Source organism: Jaculus jaculus, chromosome 16, assembly GCF_020740685.1.
Source record: "Jaculus jaculus isolate mJacJac1 chromosome 16, mJacJac1.mat.Y.cur, whole genome shotgun sequence".
Lineage (NCBI taxonomy): Eukaryota > Metazoa > Chordata > Mammalia > Rodentia > Dipodidae > Jaculus > Jaculus jaculus.
Window position 1 is genome coordinate 1,120,013 of NC_059117.1, and position 19,884 is coordinate 1,139,896.

The following is a 19,884-nucleotide window of genomic DNA, read 5'->3' on the forward strand; positions in this document are numbered from 1 at the left end:
CTGTAATTTAGTGGGAACCTTCAAGTTTTTTCTTACTGGCTTTAGGTCATAAATAGCCTTTATTGTGTTGAGATACAATCTCGCCATCCCTAGTCTCTCTAATTTTTTATTTTTTATTTTTAAATTTGATGAGAGTGTGTGAGAGAGAATTGGTGTGTCAAAGCCTTAGCCACTGCAAATGAACTCCAGATGCATGTGCCATCTTGTGCACGTGTCACCTTGTGCAACTGGGGAGTTGAACCTGGGCCCTTAGGCTTCGCAGACAAGCGCCTTAACCTCTAAGCCATCTCTCCAGCCCTCTCCAATATTTTTTTTTTTTCGTGATGGGATATTGTATTTGTTGAAGACTTTTTCTTCATATATTAAGATAATCATATGATTTCTGTCCTTAAGACATGATGTATTACATTTTTTGATATTTTCATATTTTGAAGCATCCCTGCATCCATGGGATGAAGCCTAATTGATTGATGTAGGTACTGTTAATGCATTCTTTGTGTGTGTGTGTGTGTGTGTGTGTGTGTGTGTGTGTGTGTGTGCTTGAGGTAGGGTCTCACTCTAGACCAGGCTGACCTGGAATTCACTATGGAATCTCAAGGTGACCTTGAACTCACGACAATCCTCCTATCTCTGCATCCTGAGTGCTGCGATTAAATGCATATGCCACCACTCCTGGCATTAATGCATTCTTGAAATTGATTTACAAGAATATTTTTGAGAATTTTTGCATCTAGGCTCATCAGAAATACTGGTTTGTAATTTTAATGTATGCCTCTGGTTTTGCTATTAGTATAATAATGACTTATAGAAACAATTAGGGAATTTTCCCTTCTTTTAAGATTTAGGAAATAACTGATGAAATAGTAGTTTCAGGTTTTTTTTTTTTTATGAATGTCTAGTAAAATTCAACAGTGAATTAGCCTGGGCATTTTTTTTTGTTGTTGTTAGCAGATTTATAATTACAGCTTCAATATCCTTACTTGTTACAGCTGTATTTAAATTATGTCCTATGGATTTAACTTTGGTAGATTATGTGTATCAAGAAATTTATCCACTTATTCCAAATTTTCTTGTTTGCCTTTCAAGAAAGACTAGGTTTTGGAGTTTATTTCTGTGACCTATATATTAATGGATATGACTCCAATTCTTTAAAATATTTCTTCTAGTGGTTATTTGGAAAGTAGAGGGATTTTGTTTTGTGGAAGAGGATGAGAGAGGGGCACAGATGAAGGTAATGAGAGAAGATTATGATCAGGATACATTATGTACATGTATGATAGTTGCCAAAAAATTTCAAAAACAACTTTATTCAAAGGCTTAAGCTTTGAAATATTATTTTTTTCCATTGGGCTGACCTCTCTAGTTTAGATAATAAAATTTACAGAACTGAAACATAGAATCCCCCAAACACATAGCTTGAATTGTGTGAACTGGCCCTAATTCTCATCACTGTGGTGTAGTTTTATGGAGACTTGTCTCAGCCCTGCCTTTTCTGTGTTACTTGAACAGAGACTAAGTCAACTTCAAATCCATGCTGTTTTTCTGTCATGATACCACAAGTAAATGAACAAATGCTAATATGTAGTATATTATGCTTTTATCAGAACAGGACTTTCATATTTTGTGTCTTAGCTGCTTTCTTAACTAAATAGGAGACTGAGGGAGTTCATTTTGCAATGAATATTGGGCAATACAGCTGTCTTTTTCTGTCCTCTTGTCCTTGTATGATTCCTCCCACATGCATATGGTGGAACAGATCAGATGACAAAGTCAAGTGATGGTGTTTTAGTTGCTTTTCTAGTTATGACCAAATGCCTGACAAGAAGAGACTTAGGGGAGAATGTGTTTTGGCTATGGTTTGAGGAACATTCCATATGATAGAGAAGGGACAGAGGTGGGAGTGTGAGGCCGCCCAAGACAGGGACGTGCAGTACACAACCAGAACGCATGGAAGAGGTACGAGGCATGGCGGGCTGTAGTCAAGATCCGTCCCCAGTGGCATACTTCTTCCAGTGAGGCTCCATGCCAAGATCCTCAACTTCCCAAAAGGGTGCCACCACTAGGGACCAAGTGTCAAAATAATTTAACCTATGCCAGACATTCCACATTCAAATCATCACAGATGGACACCACTAGAAGGACGAGAGGTGAGATGGGGTCAGCCATATTATGCACTGGCTCCTTCCTGCTTAAATTCAGCATCATAGAAAATCACCACAACAGTGGACTACTGTAATGGGTTTGAGTCTTGGCCCATTCATCTTTCTGGTTGTCTGTAATTTTATGCTCTATGTTCTCAAGGCTAACCAAGGTGATTCTTGTTGCATTAGGATACCTTTCTTATATTTCCTTTGTTGGTCAGACTTGTAGCTAGACAAGAGACAGAAATCAGAGCCTTACTTCAGCATGTTCCTGGAAGATTTAGGTTATACTTGACTAGAGTTAGTAATCACCCCTCCTCACCTTTCTCACCTGAGAGACTCTAGGAGCATTTGGATGAAATGAGAAATGGTCTGGGGCATATCAAGCAATTATATCAGAAGGGTTCCACATGGGCAATTTCATAAAGTCATATTCAGTTCAAACTAATGTATGCCTTGTTTTATTTTGACAGAATGAAGTCCTGGAGGTGAAAAAGGAGGAAACCTTGCTGGATCTGGATTTTGATCCTTTCAAGCCTGAGGTGTCTCCTGCTGCTTCTGTTGGAGGGACCCACTCCCCCATGTCTCAGGTGCACAGTGATGTTTGGATATTTGGAGTGATACTTTACAAATTTTAATGAGCTCAGTAAGTTACTGATGGCCACTTATCTTTCAAATGATCAACATCTGTTTTTCTTTTGGTTAATAAATATTTACCAATTGCAAGGAGGCATGGAAAGAACAGCTTATTGATATCAACTATTCTAAACCTGCCATGACCCTCCCCTTTCCACAGAGCAGCCATAGCCACGCATTCCTGTGTACCTTGGAAACACCTCTCACAAGTGTTCTTAATGTTGTCTAGGTTTGGAGAATAGGTTCACTAGCTTTCCTTAATGCAGCTCTTTTGGATTCCTGTTTTCTCTTCCTTTCTTCCTCATCTTTTTCTTTTCCTTTTCCTTTTTTTTTTTTTTTTGAAAAAGTAGGGTCTCACTCTAGCCCAGGCTGACTTGATATTCACTCTGTAGTCTCAGGGTGGCCTGGAACTCACAGCAATACTCCTACCTCTCTTCTGAGTGCTGGGATTAAAGGCATGTGCCACCATGCTTTACCTTATCTCTTGTGTTCTTAAAAGAAAAGAACTAGGAGATAAAATTTCTCCCTTCTTCTTCCTCATATTTTTTTAATTTTTTTGTTTATTTATTTATATTTGAGAGCAACAGACATAGAGAGAAAGAGGCTGAGAGAGAGAGAGAGAGAGAATGGGCACGCCAGGGCCTCCAGCCACTGCAAATGAACTCCAGACGCGTGCACCCCCTTGTGCATCTGGCTAATGTGGGGCCTGGGGAACCGAGCCTCGAACCAGGGTCCTTAGGCTTCACAGTCAAGTGCTTAACCACTAAGCAATCTCTCCAGCCCTCTTCCTCGTATTTTTAAAGTAAATGTATTTTGGAAATATGTGTGAGATTATGCCCCAACAGAAATGTTTTGTGGTCTTGATATTCTGAACTTGACGTCATACTCCCTTTCCATATCACAGAAGTGTCTTGTGTGATCCTGTGCTACAGCTGGTGTGGAGCTTCCCTGGCTTACCTACACCGATTCCTGCTAACCACTTTGTGACTCTCAACCTCTCTCCCTTTCTAGTAGTTACTGTGATAGTTATACATGAATTTGTGGTGACTTTGAGAGCAATGGAGCCTTCCTTGGCTCTTGATTGAACAGTAACTCAAATGTCTGGGTGCTAGATACTAACAGTCACACAAAACTCTACTGAGCCAATGGCCTCTGGGTTATGTGTTAAGAATTTTGATGAATGACATTTATAAACCATAGAGAGTTAAGTTTAGAAAGATTTTATTGTAGAACTTATAGAGCTTAAGAAAAGAGAAGAAGACAGAGTTTCTGTCCTAGATGGGGTTCCCCCAAATGGTAAATCTCACATAGAGACCAGACCCAGACAGGGGTCTTTTATGTGAGTTTAATGCATGGTTATTTCACCCCCAATGCTAGGTGTCTGGGTACTGCCCAATTTTCAGGAAAGGGAGAAATTTTATCTCCTAGTTCTTTACTTTTAAGAACACAAGAGATAAGGTAAAGCTAGATTTCTCCTTTACATTCCTGGCCTCTAGCAAAGTGGAGGCTTCAAGGACTCCTTTGTGGGAAAGGTGATAAGGATAATCCAGGTTCTCCCCTGCAAGATAAAAGACACTCCTTGGTTTCTTTTCAGGGTCTGTCAACCCTAAGTGGTCTCAATGATGATTCTCTGTCAGAGTAATGTCTATGACAGATGCTATATCGATGTGTGGCTGATGCCCCTGCAATGCAGTTAGCTTAAAACTGTCTATTCTATGCCAATGGAGGGACAGTGACACAAAGTTTGTTGAAACAGCAAAGCCCAGTGGTTTGTATACAACTATAATCATTAATTCAGGAGGCGGAATTCAGTACTTCAGTAATTCAGAATTGCAATCCCCTGACAAGCATGGGTTACAGAGTAAGGTGCTGTCTCAAAATACAACAAAACCAAATTTGTGAAAGAGAAATGGTTTGTATTAGCACTTTTAGGGTCTTACATTTGAAAATTAAAAGATTCTAGACTATTTTGCAAATGCATTAACAAAACATATCATAGAATTAAACTTGGAAATTAAGATCTAGCACAGTGTTCTGGTCTTGAGCACCTTGTGGAACTCTCCAGTAAATCACTGGAAGGCTGCAAAGAGCTCAGAATGAACAGTAATCTCATGCAGGTATGCTTTGTTCTGCAGCATGATTTTGTTTCTGAAGGACTCCTTCTAAAATGCAGTGAAAGTCTAATATGTCCCTAGGTATTGAATTAAGTTCTACTAGTCTTAAAGGTGTATCTCTTACATAAGTGTCTCAGAAAGCTCTCTCAACTCTAGCAGATTCACAATGTGCACATATTCCTGCAGTTAGGACAAGCTCTGTGTGTGTCTATGGTTTCCCTCTGGGCCATGTAGCAAATTCCTCAGGCTTCTTGGTGGTAATAACTGAGTCACCTCACCACAGAGTAGCTATGTGGTCCAGCTCCACTCACTTCTTTCCTCTTCTGCCAAGGAGAAAGTCTTAGGCGGGGGGCTGGAGAGATGGCTTAGTGCTTAAGTGCTTGTCTGTGAAGCCCAAGGACCCCAGTTCAAGGCTCTATTCCCCAGTACCTATGAAAGCAAGATGCACAAGGTAGCGCATGTGTCTGGAGTTTGTTTTCAGTGGCTGGAGGTCCTGATGCATCCATTTTCTCTCTCTTCTCTCTATGTCTGTCACTCTCAAATAAATAAAAAGAGAGAACGAAGAAAATCTTATGCTGAGGGGTGGACAGCACAGGCTATTAGATGCTGTGGTCCTCCTTCCCTGCCACTCAAAGTTCTCTCTTTACTCATACATTCTAGCTGCTGGTGGTCACAGTAACAGCTCATCTTGTGATCTCACAATATCCAGACAGACTAGTGCATCCTGTTGTGACCCTGAGGAGTGCCAAGGGCACCAGTGCCTTCCTTTGGAGAAAACGCTGCTGCTGTCTGTATGGTGCAGAGGCTTGTAATAGCCTTCATTATCTGCATTTCTAAGGGGGTCTGAATCATGAAAGGGCAGCTGTCTGGATCATCAGAAAATGCTTGTCAAATTCAGAAGGACTCAATAAACAAACAAGTGTGCGTTTCAAAGGAACTATTTTCTCCCATCTTGTCTTCTGTAGTCTATGAGGAAGATGATAAGCAAAGGATGACCCACGCAGCAAGGAGATGGATGGGTCAGCTCTGCACAGTCAGAATGAGCCCAAACCTCATAGGGGACATGGGTCCATACCACAGGACCTGCTTTCTGTAGAATAATATCCAGATAAGACATCTGTAGCCTTTGGAAATACTAATAATTTAAAATGATTTTATAGTTTCTGTTCACATTTAATGATCCAAAACAAGTGGGTAAACATGGATTGAGTCATAAAAACATGCATATCAAGAAGCATAGCTCATGTACTTAATCTGGGAAGAAAAAAAGAAACGATGGTCTGTCCCACTGTCCTCACCCACAGTGGAAGTCACTTGGTTCATCTGTACTACCTTTTCAGGATCAATAAGTTTTACATTTAAGATCCCAGCAGTAAGTGTAATTCATTCAGTTGTCTTCCTGGGAACCCTGTGACTGTGCACAATGGCCAATTAATTGAGCTGTGTGTTAGTTAACCTAGCATGTTGATGAACTACTTTTTGGGGGATGCACTGGACCTCAACCTGGACAGAATATACCCTTTTGAATGTGGTAGGGAGTGGCAACCACACTAGCAATGATTAGTATCTATATTTCTTCAACAATATGATGAACTCCAATGTCTAGACACATTTTTTATTTTAATGATGTATGTATTAAAGTAACCCCTTTCATCATATATAAGATACAGAATAGTTGTCCACTTACAGAACACAGGAATATTTATTACACCTGTGTTATATGGGGTATATCCTGACTATATGTGCTCAAATTATATAAAATTTAAATTATGGTTCTGATAGATTAGCACATTTGAAATACCCAGTGGCCATATGTGACTAGTGTCTACAGTGCTAAACTAAATGTATAAAGGTATTTATGACTTTGAAAACCTTTCCAGCCTCTCTGTCACCAGATGTATGAGTGTTGTTATGTGGTATGAGTTCTATATTAACCATAGTTTTTATTTCTTTGCTTTCAGACATTGCCCTGGGACTTATGGACGGTAAGACCACTAAGAACTCTTTTCATACATCTTTATCTGTAAAAATATTGGAGACTTACATTCTTATCACCCATGAAGTGAAGAAAACCCATATACTTATTGATAGTGTAGTTCTCTAGAGCCAACCACCTAGAAAAATACCTGAACGTTCTGTGCTTTTCCAAAATTTGGAGATGTTGGTAGAGAAAACTGTGCATGTAGCTGACAGTGCCACATGACGTGTGCTTGGGAAGGTGGCACTGCTCCCCTTGGCTTCTTCCTGTGGAGTCTGGAGATGCTGTGGTAGTGGAAGACATGCACACATGGGGTTGCTTTTAAATAGAATAAAAACACAGAGTGGAGATGAGAAAAAGGAAGGTGATAGAACTTTTGCATTATTATAGTTAATAAACCTGCTTTGTGACAAGTAGGGCATTAGAGGCAGGTACACCGGCATTTGAGCTCAGTGAGGGAAGGATGATTTGGGGAATATTTTCTTCTGCTGAGTCAGAGCATTTTATTTCTCTTGCTGGATCACACTCAGACTGGCTTAGTTATTTGAATAAACACTTCAGAATTTGCTGAGGCAGAAATTGTATACTAGCAGATGCTGGAAAATGATAGTGGTACTCCCTGTGTTCCAGCTATGCCATTTTCATAGTAGTATTACATAAATTTTAGAACAAAATCATTCCTATCTCAAAGCAAGTTGTAAAAATTTAATCTCAAGCCAGTAAAACTCAAAGCATTCAGCAGGATGTTATCTTGGACAGCATGAGAATTTTTAACCTTCCAGTGAGTATTTTCTCTGCTTTATTATTATTTATTTATTTATTCATTTATTTATTTATTTTTGTCCCCCATGCAGACAAGCACTGAGTTGGTACAACCGGTAGGTAAATATCCAGAAAATTCTGGACTTTTGAAATGTTTAATATACATTAGATATGTAGTTTCTTTTGTGGAATGAATTTTTATGGCATGGCTAGTCATAAAGTTAACCTTGAAATAATCAGCTGAAACATGTTCTAGTTTTGTTTAACTGGTTCTACATTTTGAACAGCTTTATGTTTCTCATCAGCTATTTCCATGGTCTGTTTCATCTTATGTTTGTTTCTTTTTCCTTTGCTTTTCTGCATACTTTAAAGACTGACTCTTCAAAAAGTCTTTCTCTGTGTAACCTGATCATGGAGGAAACTCCAGACAGTGGGTTGGCTGAAGAAATTCAAAGATCTCAAATTGATATAGGTGCATTTCCTTGGGTCCCTGATGCTAGTACAGACAGTGTCAGCCAGAAAATTACTCCAAGTGAGTCTCCAGAAGCCTATGCATGTCTCTCTGAAGCAGAGCAAGACATGAGATTCCCCTCTGGAAGGTGTTCCTCTGCTGACTGGCCCACTGTAGCTGAGCAGGGTGAGCGTGTCCCAGGGCAAGCCCCTGCAGCTGGACGTGAGCAGCTGTCCTCAGAGCCGGCGACTGGGGCTGGACTTGCCATCACTGCTTACATGGAGATGGACCAACCACATGACTCAGAGATGCCAGCCTTGGGTACTGCTGGTCTGCTCAAAGAAGGGTGTGAAGAAGCTGAAAAGCCAGAGGAAGAGGAAGATGGAGAGAAGATACAAGATTCTATGTGGGCAGGTGTGGAGACATGTCAAAAGGTAGACACAAGAACAATTGATACCAAGGCAGTAGAAAGTACTGGATAATTTGAGGAGAAAGGGTGTAACCCTAAAGGAAAAGGGGCACTAACACATCTCAAGAAAACAGGGCTTACTAGTAAGACTAGGAGACATTGAACATCAATCAAGTGAGAACTAGAAAAGTCTAATAGCAGCATATAAGGAAAGTATGAAAATCTGTGTAAATTATTTTGAGGAATCTGATCTATTTGAAAAAGACACGGAAAGAATATATATTGCAAATGAACTTGGTACCAGAGCCCAGTGGTTATATGATTGTATTCTACTAACAATCAAAATTGTTAAGTATAAAAGACTCTGGAACCAAACCTACTTAATCATGCAGATATCTTGAATCCACCTCTCCAGACAACTCTGTATCTAATATTGAAGCTCTAGGGCTTAGAAATAGGATTTAGTTAAAAACATGCATGGAAAAAATTTTCTAGACCCTCCTAACCATTCTATATAATATACCATCCAGCACAGGGAGATACAGAGCCTAAAGACATTCAGTGTGGCATTGTGTCATGTGCTCATGGAACTGATAGGCAAGAGTCAGACTATTGTTTTATCAATGAAATGGCCAGGGAAAGATGAGTCTATGGCTGAGTTAATTGCTCTCTGGAAACTAGTATAAGCAGAAGAGATTAGCATTCATATAAGGAAGAAGACTCAGAGGATTCTACTCTGAAAGGACAGTGACTGGAAACTGTAGTTGTGTCATTATCTTGCCAAGAACTGCACAGGGAGACTCTTGGTAAACAGAACCAGGTCACACCTGGCATCCAGGTTTGAATTTGTCAGTAGATAGTATAGATATGGAAGGAGTCTCTGTATCCTAGATGGCACACAAGTGTATTTGCCAGTTGCCTAGACTCTATTAACCACTGGCTGAACAGAGACACAGAAGCTTGCATAACATCTGGGAACATTTAGATGTAGTAGACAGTAAGCAAGGACTAGAGGTGGTTATACTAACAGGTGTGTATATGAAGTAAGCCATTGTTAGCTGTTTAGAACAAAGTTAGAAGAGAGCTAGACCACTGGTTCTGGAAAATTCTGGGAATGCTAGTACACAGAGTTCTGATAGTTTCCAAGACATTGACATCAACAGCTCATATTTACCTGGAGTTTGGTTTGCTAACCAGAGATATAGAGTGTTTTACCAAGAAATAGAGGCTGATGAAAATGAGGTACTTACCCCAAAATGTAGCATAGAATAGACAAGATTTCTACAGTTTCGTTTTTCCTAATGTCTCTCACGAACTTCATTATCCATCCATTGATCTCCTGACAAGTTGCCATCTCCTCTTGAACTCTGTGCAGACACAAGTAGGTTGACAAAAAAAAAAAAAAAAAATCCCACAAAACATGACACTGGTGAATCAATGGGGTCTTTCTCACTTTCCCAGTTTCTGACTTTATTCTTCCTATTTTTATCTTTTTAATGTTCAGAGACTAAAAATGTGCTGAACCATGAGCAACAAAGTCTCATTTCCTGTTTTGAAGTGACTCTTATTCAATAAAATTACATGACATGTTTCTAGCCAGGCATCTGAGTCTATAGAATCTCAAAATGTTCATTGAAATGATCATTTACAGAAATGATGCGCAAACTTCTAGAGGCTTTATCAGTAACCTCAAAGAGCTACTAACCCCTCCTGGCTCTTCTCTGGGTTATCTTTTCAGAGGAAGTATGTTTTGGTTAATGAGCTACATGCCAGCATTAACTGGAAAGTTAGTCTTTCATTTTTGTCAACCTATTTAAAAGAATGCAGCATGGCTTCTTGAATTTCCTAAGCACTTTCAAACACAGCAACTTTTTGTATTATTTAAAACTTTTTGTGTGGTAGTCATTCCTCTCCAACTTGTCTAATGTACATTCACTAATCCTATAAAAGTAATGGGAAAAATAACATCTTCTGTTTTCAATTTCTGTTTAGGCTTCTGGTGGTTCATTTAATGGATTCACCCAGGTAATGAATCAATATTTTGTTTTTAGCACCATATGACTGCTGAGAATGTGGTGAAATTTTTCGATGTCATTTGTCTGGTAAAATGGTAAAGTTATTAAATTAACATTACTACAAAAATTGATGTCACCACTTACAAACTAAGTAATGCAGATGGAGTGATAGCAGTATAGCAGGACACTTTTAGTGTGAATGAGCTGTGCCCAGGACTCATGTCAGCTCCCCAGCACACACCAAGTGCTCCAGAACTTCATTTTTGCATTGCAAGCATTATTGGCTATGATAGGGACTAATATTTCTTGATTTATTTGCTAAGTATTAGAAGTTATACTGATCTGAAATACTGTCTAAGTAAAGATGTTGAAAAAAAGAGAATTGTGTCGACCAAAGAGATGGACCTTTAGAGGCTATGAGAGGTTCCTGGAAGCCCATGTTCAAATATCTATGGGGAGCCAAAATACATGAATCCTTATTCCTTAATGGTCATACAGAAAGAAGCCATTTGAAGGTCAGAAACCAGATTCTGGCTCTGTCTAATAAGGCAATATTGCCTCATCATGTTCATATAGCACAGGCTTAAGTTAAGGATAACTCGTGTTGACCCTAACCCTTACGTACTTTCGTGTGTGTGTGTGTGTGTGTGTGTGTGTGTGTGTGTGTGTGTGTTTGATTTAAAAGAGGTCTTAAAAAAAAAAAACTTTAAAATGTACTTATTGAGCTGGAGGAATGCCTCCAGCATTTGCCTGCAAAGCCAAAGCACTCAGGTTCAATTCCCCAGGACCCACTTTAGCCAGATACACAAAGGGGCACATGTACCTGGAGTTCGTTTGCAGTGGCTGGAGGCCCTGGTGCACCCATCCTCTCTCCCTCCTTCTCTGTCAAGTAAATAAATAAAGTATCCAAAAGTGTATTTATTGATATAATTTATGGTTGTTAATTTAAATATCTTTGTGAAAATGTCCCATGACTCCCTTTACAGCCCCAGGACACTTCACTATTCACAATGCAGGCTGATCTAACTAAGATGAGTGGCCTGGTAAGTTGATGTTTCACTCTACATCTCTGGGAAGTTGTTAGTTTTCATTGAATGGTCATTGCAATTTGTTTGGAGTTTGGGTATGTAGAATATTATTCCTGCAGTGCCTCCTTTTCTAGCAAATAGGAAGGGTGGCATCTGTAAAATCTCATTTTGAACTTGGTTGCTTCTGGCTCATTGATGCCAACAGTACCCAGACATTCCTACTTCCTTCAGTGGAGCACAGGGGTCCTCCAAAGCCATTGCTTTTTCTTTGCGTCCCTAACTTGAGCTACACTATTGAAAATGAACCTGCCTCAGGAATTTCTGCTTTGATTAATAGATTGTTGCTTTCCCCCCTATGAGCTTAGAGCCACTCTTTTTGTCATCCCATCCCTTCATTTTTTTTGTTCATTTTTTATTTATTTATTTGAGAGCGACAGACATAGAGAGAAAGACAGATAGAGGGAGAGAGAGAGAATGAGCGCGCCAGGGCTTCCAGCCACTGCAAACGAACTCCAGATGTGTGCCCCCCCTTGTGCATCTGGCTAACGTGGGACCTGGGGAACCGAGCCTCAAACCGGGGTCCTTAGGCTTCATAGGCAAGCGCTTAACCGCTAAGCCATCTCTCCAGCCCCCATCCCTTCATTTTTGAGTTGTAGAAAGGAGAATTTATATGACAGTTATTGTGAATCCTAATTATATCAGGAAAAGAATCAATTTCAGAATCAGTAGGAAGTCAAGTTACCCTGTCCTCTCCAAACCCATCTCTTCTTCCTCTGTTTCTATCCCCTTCCTCTCTTCCCATCTCCTCTTCCTCTGTTCCCATCCCCTTCCTCTCTTCCCATTTCCTCTTCTTCTATCCCACCTCTTCTTCCTCTATTATCATCTTCTCTTCTTCTATTTCCATCCCCTTCCTCTATTCCCACTCCTCTTCCTCTGTTCCCATCCCTTTCCTCTGTTCCCATTTCCCCTTCTTCTATCCCATCTCCTCTTCTGCTATTCCCATCCCCTTCCTCTGTTCCAATTTTCCCTTCCTCTGTTCCCATCCCATTCCTCTGTACCATTGGCATCTCATCACAGCAGGTTCCAGGACATGCACTCCATGGCTACACTGCCAATTTCATTCAAAACAAAGAATTCTCTTTCTGGCTCCAAGAATTAATCAAGACTAGCGCAGTATTATAAATGAAAAGGGCCTGTCTATTCTCAGAGTGCGTGTAGTAATTTCTACCCCAATAAACCTAAGGAAATCATTTATGGCACCTAAAAATAGGTATAGCATGATATATATCCATCGGTAATGATCTGTCAATGGAGACATCTTGTAGGAAGAAAAAATTGGTTGAGACCAGGCACAATTTCTATTGTACTATTTTAGATCTTTCCACAATATGTACAATTTATTTAAATTTTTATCGCTATTGTGACACTACTTTTAATTTTAATCCATCTAAGAAGGAATAAAAGAGTTTCTTATATATCTAAATGTGACTATATTTTATGTTTAAAAATGTCTCCACCTATTCATTACTAAGTGATTTATATTTATCCCCCTAAAATTTAAGTTGCAATTCCATATTGTAATGTGGGTTGTGATATTGTAGTGTTGTAACTTGTAAGAACATACCAATGCATTATCTCCCTCAGACTATATAATATTGTTGAATTTTCCAACTTTTATAAACAGATGCAATTACACTCATATATAAAATCACCCTTGTCATTCTTACCTTACATAGAACTCAGAATTTCTCAGACTTCTAAGAAAACCAGACTATGATGTGAATGTTGCTTCATGTTTTAAGTTAACATTGCATTAAAAAAAAATGAAACATGGATGTGCTTTGGTATTAAAACTTCTCTTGGCTTGATACAACCCAGTGTAAGGGAGGAAGGCTTATCTGCACTCACAGTGCCAGGCTGCAGGCCCTTATGGGGGGAGGCACAGCTGCACGATGTGCTCACGCTCAGCCCCACCGCGAGGAAGCAGAGTGGTGAATGCTGCTGCCCAGCCATCTCGCTTCCCTTATGTAGCTCATGGCCCCAGCCATTAAGGTTGGTCTTTCTACCTTAACTAGCCTAATCAAGACAATCCCTCACAGACATGCTCCGAGACTGACCTAATCTACACAGCCCCTCACAGGCGATTGCAAGTGCTGTCAGGTTGACACTCGAATCCCTCCCTGCTCCCCACCAACACATACTCAGCCTGCAGAGAGGAACTCCTGGTCTTCCATGTCTCCTGAGTCCTTAAAGTGTCCTCCACGTGCCCTCTATGGTGCCATCCATTGACACCATGCTCTCACAGCAAATCACCCTGACCCCCTTCATGTAAAGATCAAACAAATGTTCACAACACCTGCTGCTACCAAAAACTCGGTGTATTATGAAAATAATCTTTTTGAACAATACAAGTGAGGTAATTTTCCATAAAGTACTCCTGAGATCATATTAGAATGAATTTCCTTTTTTTCCTTAAAATTGTGCCAGACACCTTTTAAAGGTTGCAAAATCCTGTGAAAATACAAAATATCATGCTTGCCAACAAATGGGTCCTTTAATTTATTATGGCCTTTGAAAAGGTGAGTAATATGGTCATGACATACATCATAGTGAATGATGGATGAAGGGCACAAGAAAACTAATTCCTATGTTCATCCAACACTAGGTCAATAGTTATTTTCTGTTATCACACCAGGACTTTTCCAGTCACGTTCCTGTGGAACTTGTCATTTGTCCTGACTTGGATGAACATACAGGAAAAGCAGCCTTTGGTTTCTAATAGTGAAATTTACTGCTCTCCACAACAAAGTAATATGAGCCTTCTTATTATTCTGGGGACATTTTGCAGTTTCCATGTTCTGATACCAAAAGGAGAGATGGCTGCGGTAGTTGCAGCACCATACATGCACTGACCATGGTTTTTTTAATAGCTTGTCGTCATTTTATAGTGCTAAGTTTTATTTTTATTTATTTATATAGTTGAGGGAGACAGAGAGAGAAAGAAAGAGGTAGATATATATATATAAAGAGAAAAAAAGAATGGATATGCCAAGGCCTTCAGCCAGTGCAAAGGAACTCCAGACGCATGTGCCACCATGTGCACCTGGCTTATGCGGGCCCTAGGGAATCGAACTAGGGTCCTTTGGCTTTGCAAACAAGCACCTTAATATTTAAGCCATCTCTCCAGTCCAATAGTGCTAATTTTAAAACTCAAACTAAGAGATGATACAGACTTAATTCAGCATATAATTGGAGTTGGATGTTGTCTATGTATAGAGTTCCATGGGGAAAATGGTTCTCAACTTGCACATACATTTTAAAAGATCATTTGAGACTATGGGGAATACTGCTCTATGTTTTTCTTAAAGGACTAGTTTATTTTGCATCAAATAAATTAATCACTAAGAATATTGTTTGAGGTAGAAGGGAACAAGAAACTCAGTAGGAACTTGGGCATCAGAGTCCTTGTGGTTTCTGGTGGGAGTTATACCTGCCCCTCTGAGTGCTGACAGTGACAGCTAGCTTCACAATGACTCCTGTGGTTAAATGAATATATTTCAACATGAATATGAGAATGATACCTTGATTTTTGGTATACTACTTATTTGTAAGACTGAAAGATCAATAGAACTATGTACTTGATATTTTATTTTTCCTCATTTCTTCCACTTGTCAGATGTTGGACCTACTAGAATCTGTTTTTCTTTCTCTCCCTCCCACTGCTTAACAGAAAAAGAATATTTTGGGTTCTCTTGTATAGTCACAGAGAAGTGAGTAGTAAAATCGATGTTGTAGGTAAATATGTAGATCATTTCCTGACCACAAAGGAAAGGACAGTCCTTTGGGATGAGAAAGAGAAGCTTAAAAAAGAATCTCTTCCTTGACTTTTTATTTGTGCAGAGGCCTGTGCTGCCAAGTGCAGGGATTGCTTTTGCCAGTATAAATTTAACAACGTAAGTTACCCTAGGAATGATGTGGAAAATGTTAATTGTGCAGTATTCTATGATGTTACATATTGACATGTTGAATCTTTTCCCTCTAACCACCCAATTGACCCAAGGCTGAAATTGAACAGGCTCCATCCACAGAGACCAAAGCTGAGGAGCCTCCTGCCCTCGCTGCATCACCTGCCCTGGAGCTGGACCTTGGACCTGACACACAGGCAGAGGAGCCAGTGCAAGAGGCAGTGGTGAGCCATCTCCTGCCTCTCATCCACCTCGCTTCTGCTCTCGTGTTCCTTTTACGACCTTTGGCTTGCCTTCTCATGCAAGCCTCTGCCAGGCTGCCCAGAGTCAAACAGCCTTCATTCCCTTAACATTAAACCCCATTCCCTTACATTAAAAAGAAAGATACCAAGAGAGCTGAACTTACGATCTAGACAAACTTCCACATAGCCATAGGTTGCTTGTCTTAAAAAGAAAAGTGCCTTGATTCTTTTTCATCACTCCCCTTTCAGCACATAAGCTTTAGAATGTGAGAAGTCAGACCTGTTAGTTTTGTGCTGTATCTGTGATTGCCTATCCCCTTGCTTTGTGATTACTTAAAACATAAGAGAAGGAAAAAACACAGTTGGATTTTGGCTACTATGATAATTAAGGAGATAATGGCCAATGCCAGAGAGTTTTAGAATGCTAATTTAGGATTTGAAGACTTGCTTTGATTGTGAAGCATCCTCATCAAATTTTTAATGGCAGCCCAGGCTCCGTCTTCATAGTGCTGCAACAGTCCCAAGCCCCAGGGTAACTCAAGTGCCATGGAAGCCTGTGGTTTTGAGCAAGGCCCATAGATAACATAAGAACAATGATATGACACATCCTCTCCAGAGTGAAATTATACATCAGGTTCATTTCTCCAACAATAATAATAATATTGTTGAACAAGAGATAAAGATTAATCTGATTAGATTAATGCACATCAAAGGTGCTCATTTTTCATATTTTCAAATTGCACATTCTTGGAAATAATCAGTTTCTTCCCATTCTCACTTCTACTTAGGAAAATAGTGTCACACAGAATATGATTTTGTTTCCTAGGATGGATTTCTATCTTCTTTCTTTGGGTTATAGTAACCTAATATGTTAGGTCTTTTTAAAAATTTTACTTTTAGGTAAGTCCTAGAAACTCTGTTGTTATACTTGTAACTTCCTTATAAAAACATAACAACCCACTTTTGTTCCCATTCTTAACTAATAGTCAGGCTGTGGTTGTCATTCATTAGGACTGGCGGGTGTGACATTTGAAAGTAATCTTTGTTTGCTGTTGAAATGTCACCATAGTTATTAGTTCAGGTTTTGACAGAATGCATTTGATCTGAGGTACAATTTATGATGGTTTTGTTAAGAGAAAAATAATTTTAGAAATGGGAAAATTTAATAATGGTTTTTAACAAAAGTTTAACCATTACATTTGTTTTTTTTTTTTTTTGTTCCCAGCATGGCTAATGTTTCTCTAGCTTTCCCTCTTTGTTTTACCATGTCTTCAGGATGCATTCTTGAAGCCAACCCTCACTTCACTTTCTTTAGAGGTTTCTCATCCATGTGAATAATGGAAATAATTTTTTAAAATAAGTTCAGTGTTTGTTTAATGTATACATCAGAGAAATAAGTTAAAAAGATGAAGCTAAATACAAATAGTGTTTTATTTGGTTATAGCCATTTGTTATTCATGTCATGTTTTTACAGATAATAAAATTTTACTCATATTTATTTTATTTTCAAAATATTTTTTATTATTTATTTACAATGAGCAAGAAAGAGAAAAGAGAGAGAGAGAGAGAGAGAGAATGGGCATGCCAGAGGCTTCCTGCCTCTGCAAAATCAATATTATGTTATAGTTAATTTAATATTAGCATAACTTCCAAAACATATAAAGAGAAAAAAGACCAAGATAAAGATGATTTAAAATATGGACCCATTATTAGAGGCTAGTGTTAGTTTTACTGCTTTGTTTTTTAATATTTTCACCATCCTTAATGTGTCTAGTCAATGCTCAGTAATGCAACAGGTCTGTAGATATAAGTTGCTAGGTTCCCGACTCTACACCTTCATAGTGCTAAGAATATTTCTGATGAAGCCATGCCCATGATCCTTACTTATGTCACTCATTTTAAAAGGACACTGTACCTGGCTTTGCTCCTTCTGCAAATTATACATGAGAGCGGGGATTTCTACTGTACCTGGAGATGTGATGTGATCTCCCAAAATCTCAGAGATGACATTGAAGGCCCGAGGAAGCCTGACATCTTAAATTACTGTCTAAACTTCATTAATACAGAATCACCTTCTACCTTTGAGCATACAATGTATGTTTTAAATTAATTAAGAATATATATTTGAGCTGGGCTTGGTGAAAAAGGCCTTTAATCCCAGCACTCAGGAGGCAGAAGTAGGAGGATTACTGTGAGTTTGAGGGCAGTCTGAGACTATATAATAGTGAATTCCAGGTCAACCTGGGCTAGAGTGAGAACCTCCCTCAAAAAGAAAGAAAGAAAAGAAAAAGAGAATATATGTTTGTTTACATGCATATATTTAAATGAGGGTCTTCGGGCTGGAGAGATGGCTTAGCAGTTAAATGAGGGTCTTCATGATTGATAGACCTTTATTTTCTCAAAAAAAATGTTGCTGAAGTTATCTTTTGAATTTGACTGTATTCTCTTTAACAAGCATATTCTTATGGCCTCTCAGGCCAAACAAGTAGCTGTTTCTTGTTCCACAGTGCTTAGCACTGAACATTCTGTAGTGCCTGTCATTGATTTTCACTGCTTCCTATGCACATTATGGCCACAACAAGATGTCCTAAGCATACATAATGTCATTCTCAACCATTGGTCTATGGAAACTAAGATGCAGGAGCTATATCTGAAAATTACATCCTGCATCCCCCTACTGTATTCAGAAATCTTTTTCCACTATCTCAGTGCCAGGAGGATGAGGGCATCCCAAGAACTGGCGATGCCCTCTTAGCTGTGTTCTTAAGGTGGCTGGAATGAAAAAAAAAAGGAACATTATTTCCAAATACATCCAAGTACAAGAGAATGGGCCTAGATCTTGCTGCTATTGTGCCAAGTCACAGGAAGAGTTGACATTAGCCAAGAATTACATGAAAGTGAGAAGACAGAGGCTAACTCCCCAAACACTCTGAGCCCATTGACCTTGCTGTGTCTGCCATTTTCCCCCTGAACATCGGAGCCACTTCTCTTTGATATGAGGCTGATACTGAGTTCTCAGCAACTACCACAAACCATTAAGCCCCAGCACACACTCCCCCACTTCACTGCCATCCACAGTCTGACACTTCAGTCTCCTCTTTCTTTTAAAAATTAATTGAAGTTAACAAAGCAGTGGGTTTCACTTTGACATTCTTGTACTTAAATGTCTCTATACTTTGTTCTCTTGGAAGAGGTCCAAATGAAAATCTTGAGATTTATATTTCTTCAGAGACTTGATATGATTTTATAAGAAAATAAACAAGATTAGGTTTTTCTTCTACTATTCAGGAGTTCTTTGTAGATGGCAGGTGCTTTTTTAATTGTTACTTTTAGCATGTACCTTTACTGAGTGAAATTCACTTTGCAATAAGTCGTAGACTTAAAAATAAGTGATTCAGTGGCATATACCACATTTGCAATATTGGAGAGCCATCTGTTGACCTACTTCCAAAACATTCATATCACATTCATTCATTCACCTCATATCAAAAATCCTACAACCATCCGTTAATTACTCCCAGCTGCCCCACCATCAGTACTGCTCCCCCTGGCTCTCCTCCAGTACTTAGGAATGAGCACTGAGTACTAACTCCTAGAGGCACACCATCTCAACAGTCTCAGGAGAGGGTTATTCATTAGGTGTTGTCACTACTTCATTGTACAGATTAGGAAGGTTGAGATATAGCTATTAAGTGGATTAACTGATTCCTACTGGAAAGTACAGGCATGAAATTCATATTCAATGATTTTCATGTCTTGAGTTCTCAGATATTTTTTTCAAAAGAACACATTTTATAAAAAGTACAAACTAATTTCGTAGTGGGTGAACCCTCTACTAACACCAGGACTTTACACAACTAACGTTTGGGTGTGAGGTATATTACTGGGTTGTGGCTAAAAACGTTGAATGAAACAGAAACTGTTCAGCCTCAGCCTTGGGCTTCACAGAGACAGTCTGAGTCCTCACCCCTTGCACTGGCTGCAAAGCAGTTGCCAAAGGGTAGATAGAAGCAAGACCCCTGGCATGGAAACACAGAGAATTAGCTCCTTGGCTAACCAGGAAGTTGGTGTTGGGGAGATCATTTTACCCTTCTGGGCTTACTTTTTCACTGCTCCTTTAAAGGAGTTATACCTGAAAACTTC

The 19,884-nt window shown here is 39.3% G+C and overlaps 1 protein-coding gene across 1 annotated transcript in view; it reads left to right on the forward strand.

Moving 5' to 3' along the window:
* Amph (amphiphysin) overlaps positions 1-19,884 on the forward strand; it is a 183,928-nt gene that overhangs the window by 142,772 nt on the left and 21,272 nt on the right. The window contains exons 12-17 of the mRNA XM_004668847.2: positions 2,615-2,731; positions 6,853-6,876; positions 7,724-7,747; positions 10,484-10,516; positions 11,493-11,549; positions 15,595-15,723. Coding sequence (XP_004668904.2) covers positions 2,615-2,731; positions 6,853-6,876; positions 7,724-7,747; positions 10,484-10,516; positions 11,493-11,549; positions 15,595-15,723 — 384 coding nt within the window. The remainder of the gene's footprint in view (positions 1-2,614; positions 2,732-6,852; positions 6,877-7,723; positions 7,748-10,483; positions 10,517-11,492; positions 11,550-15,594; positions 15,724-19,884) is intronic.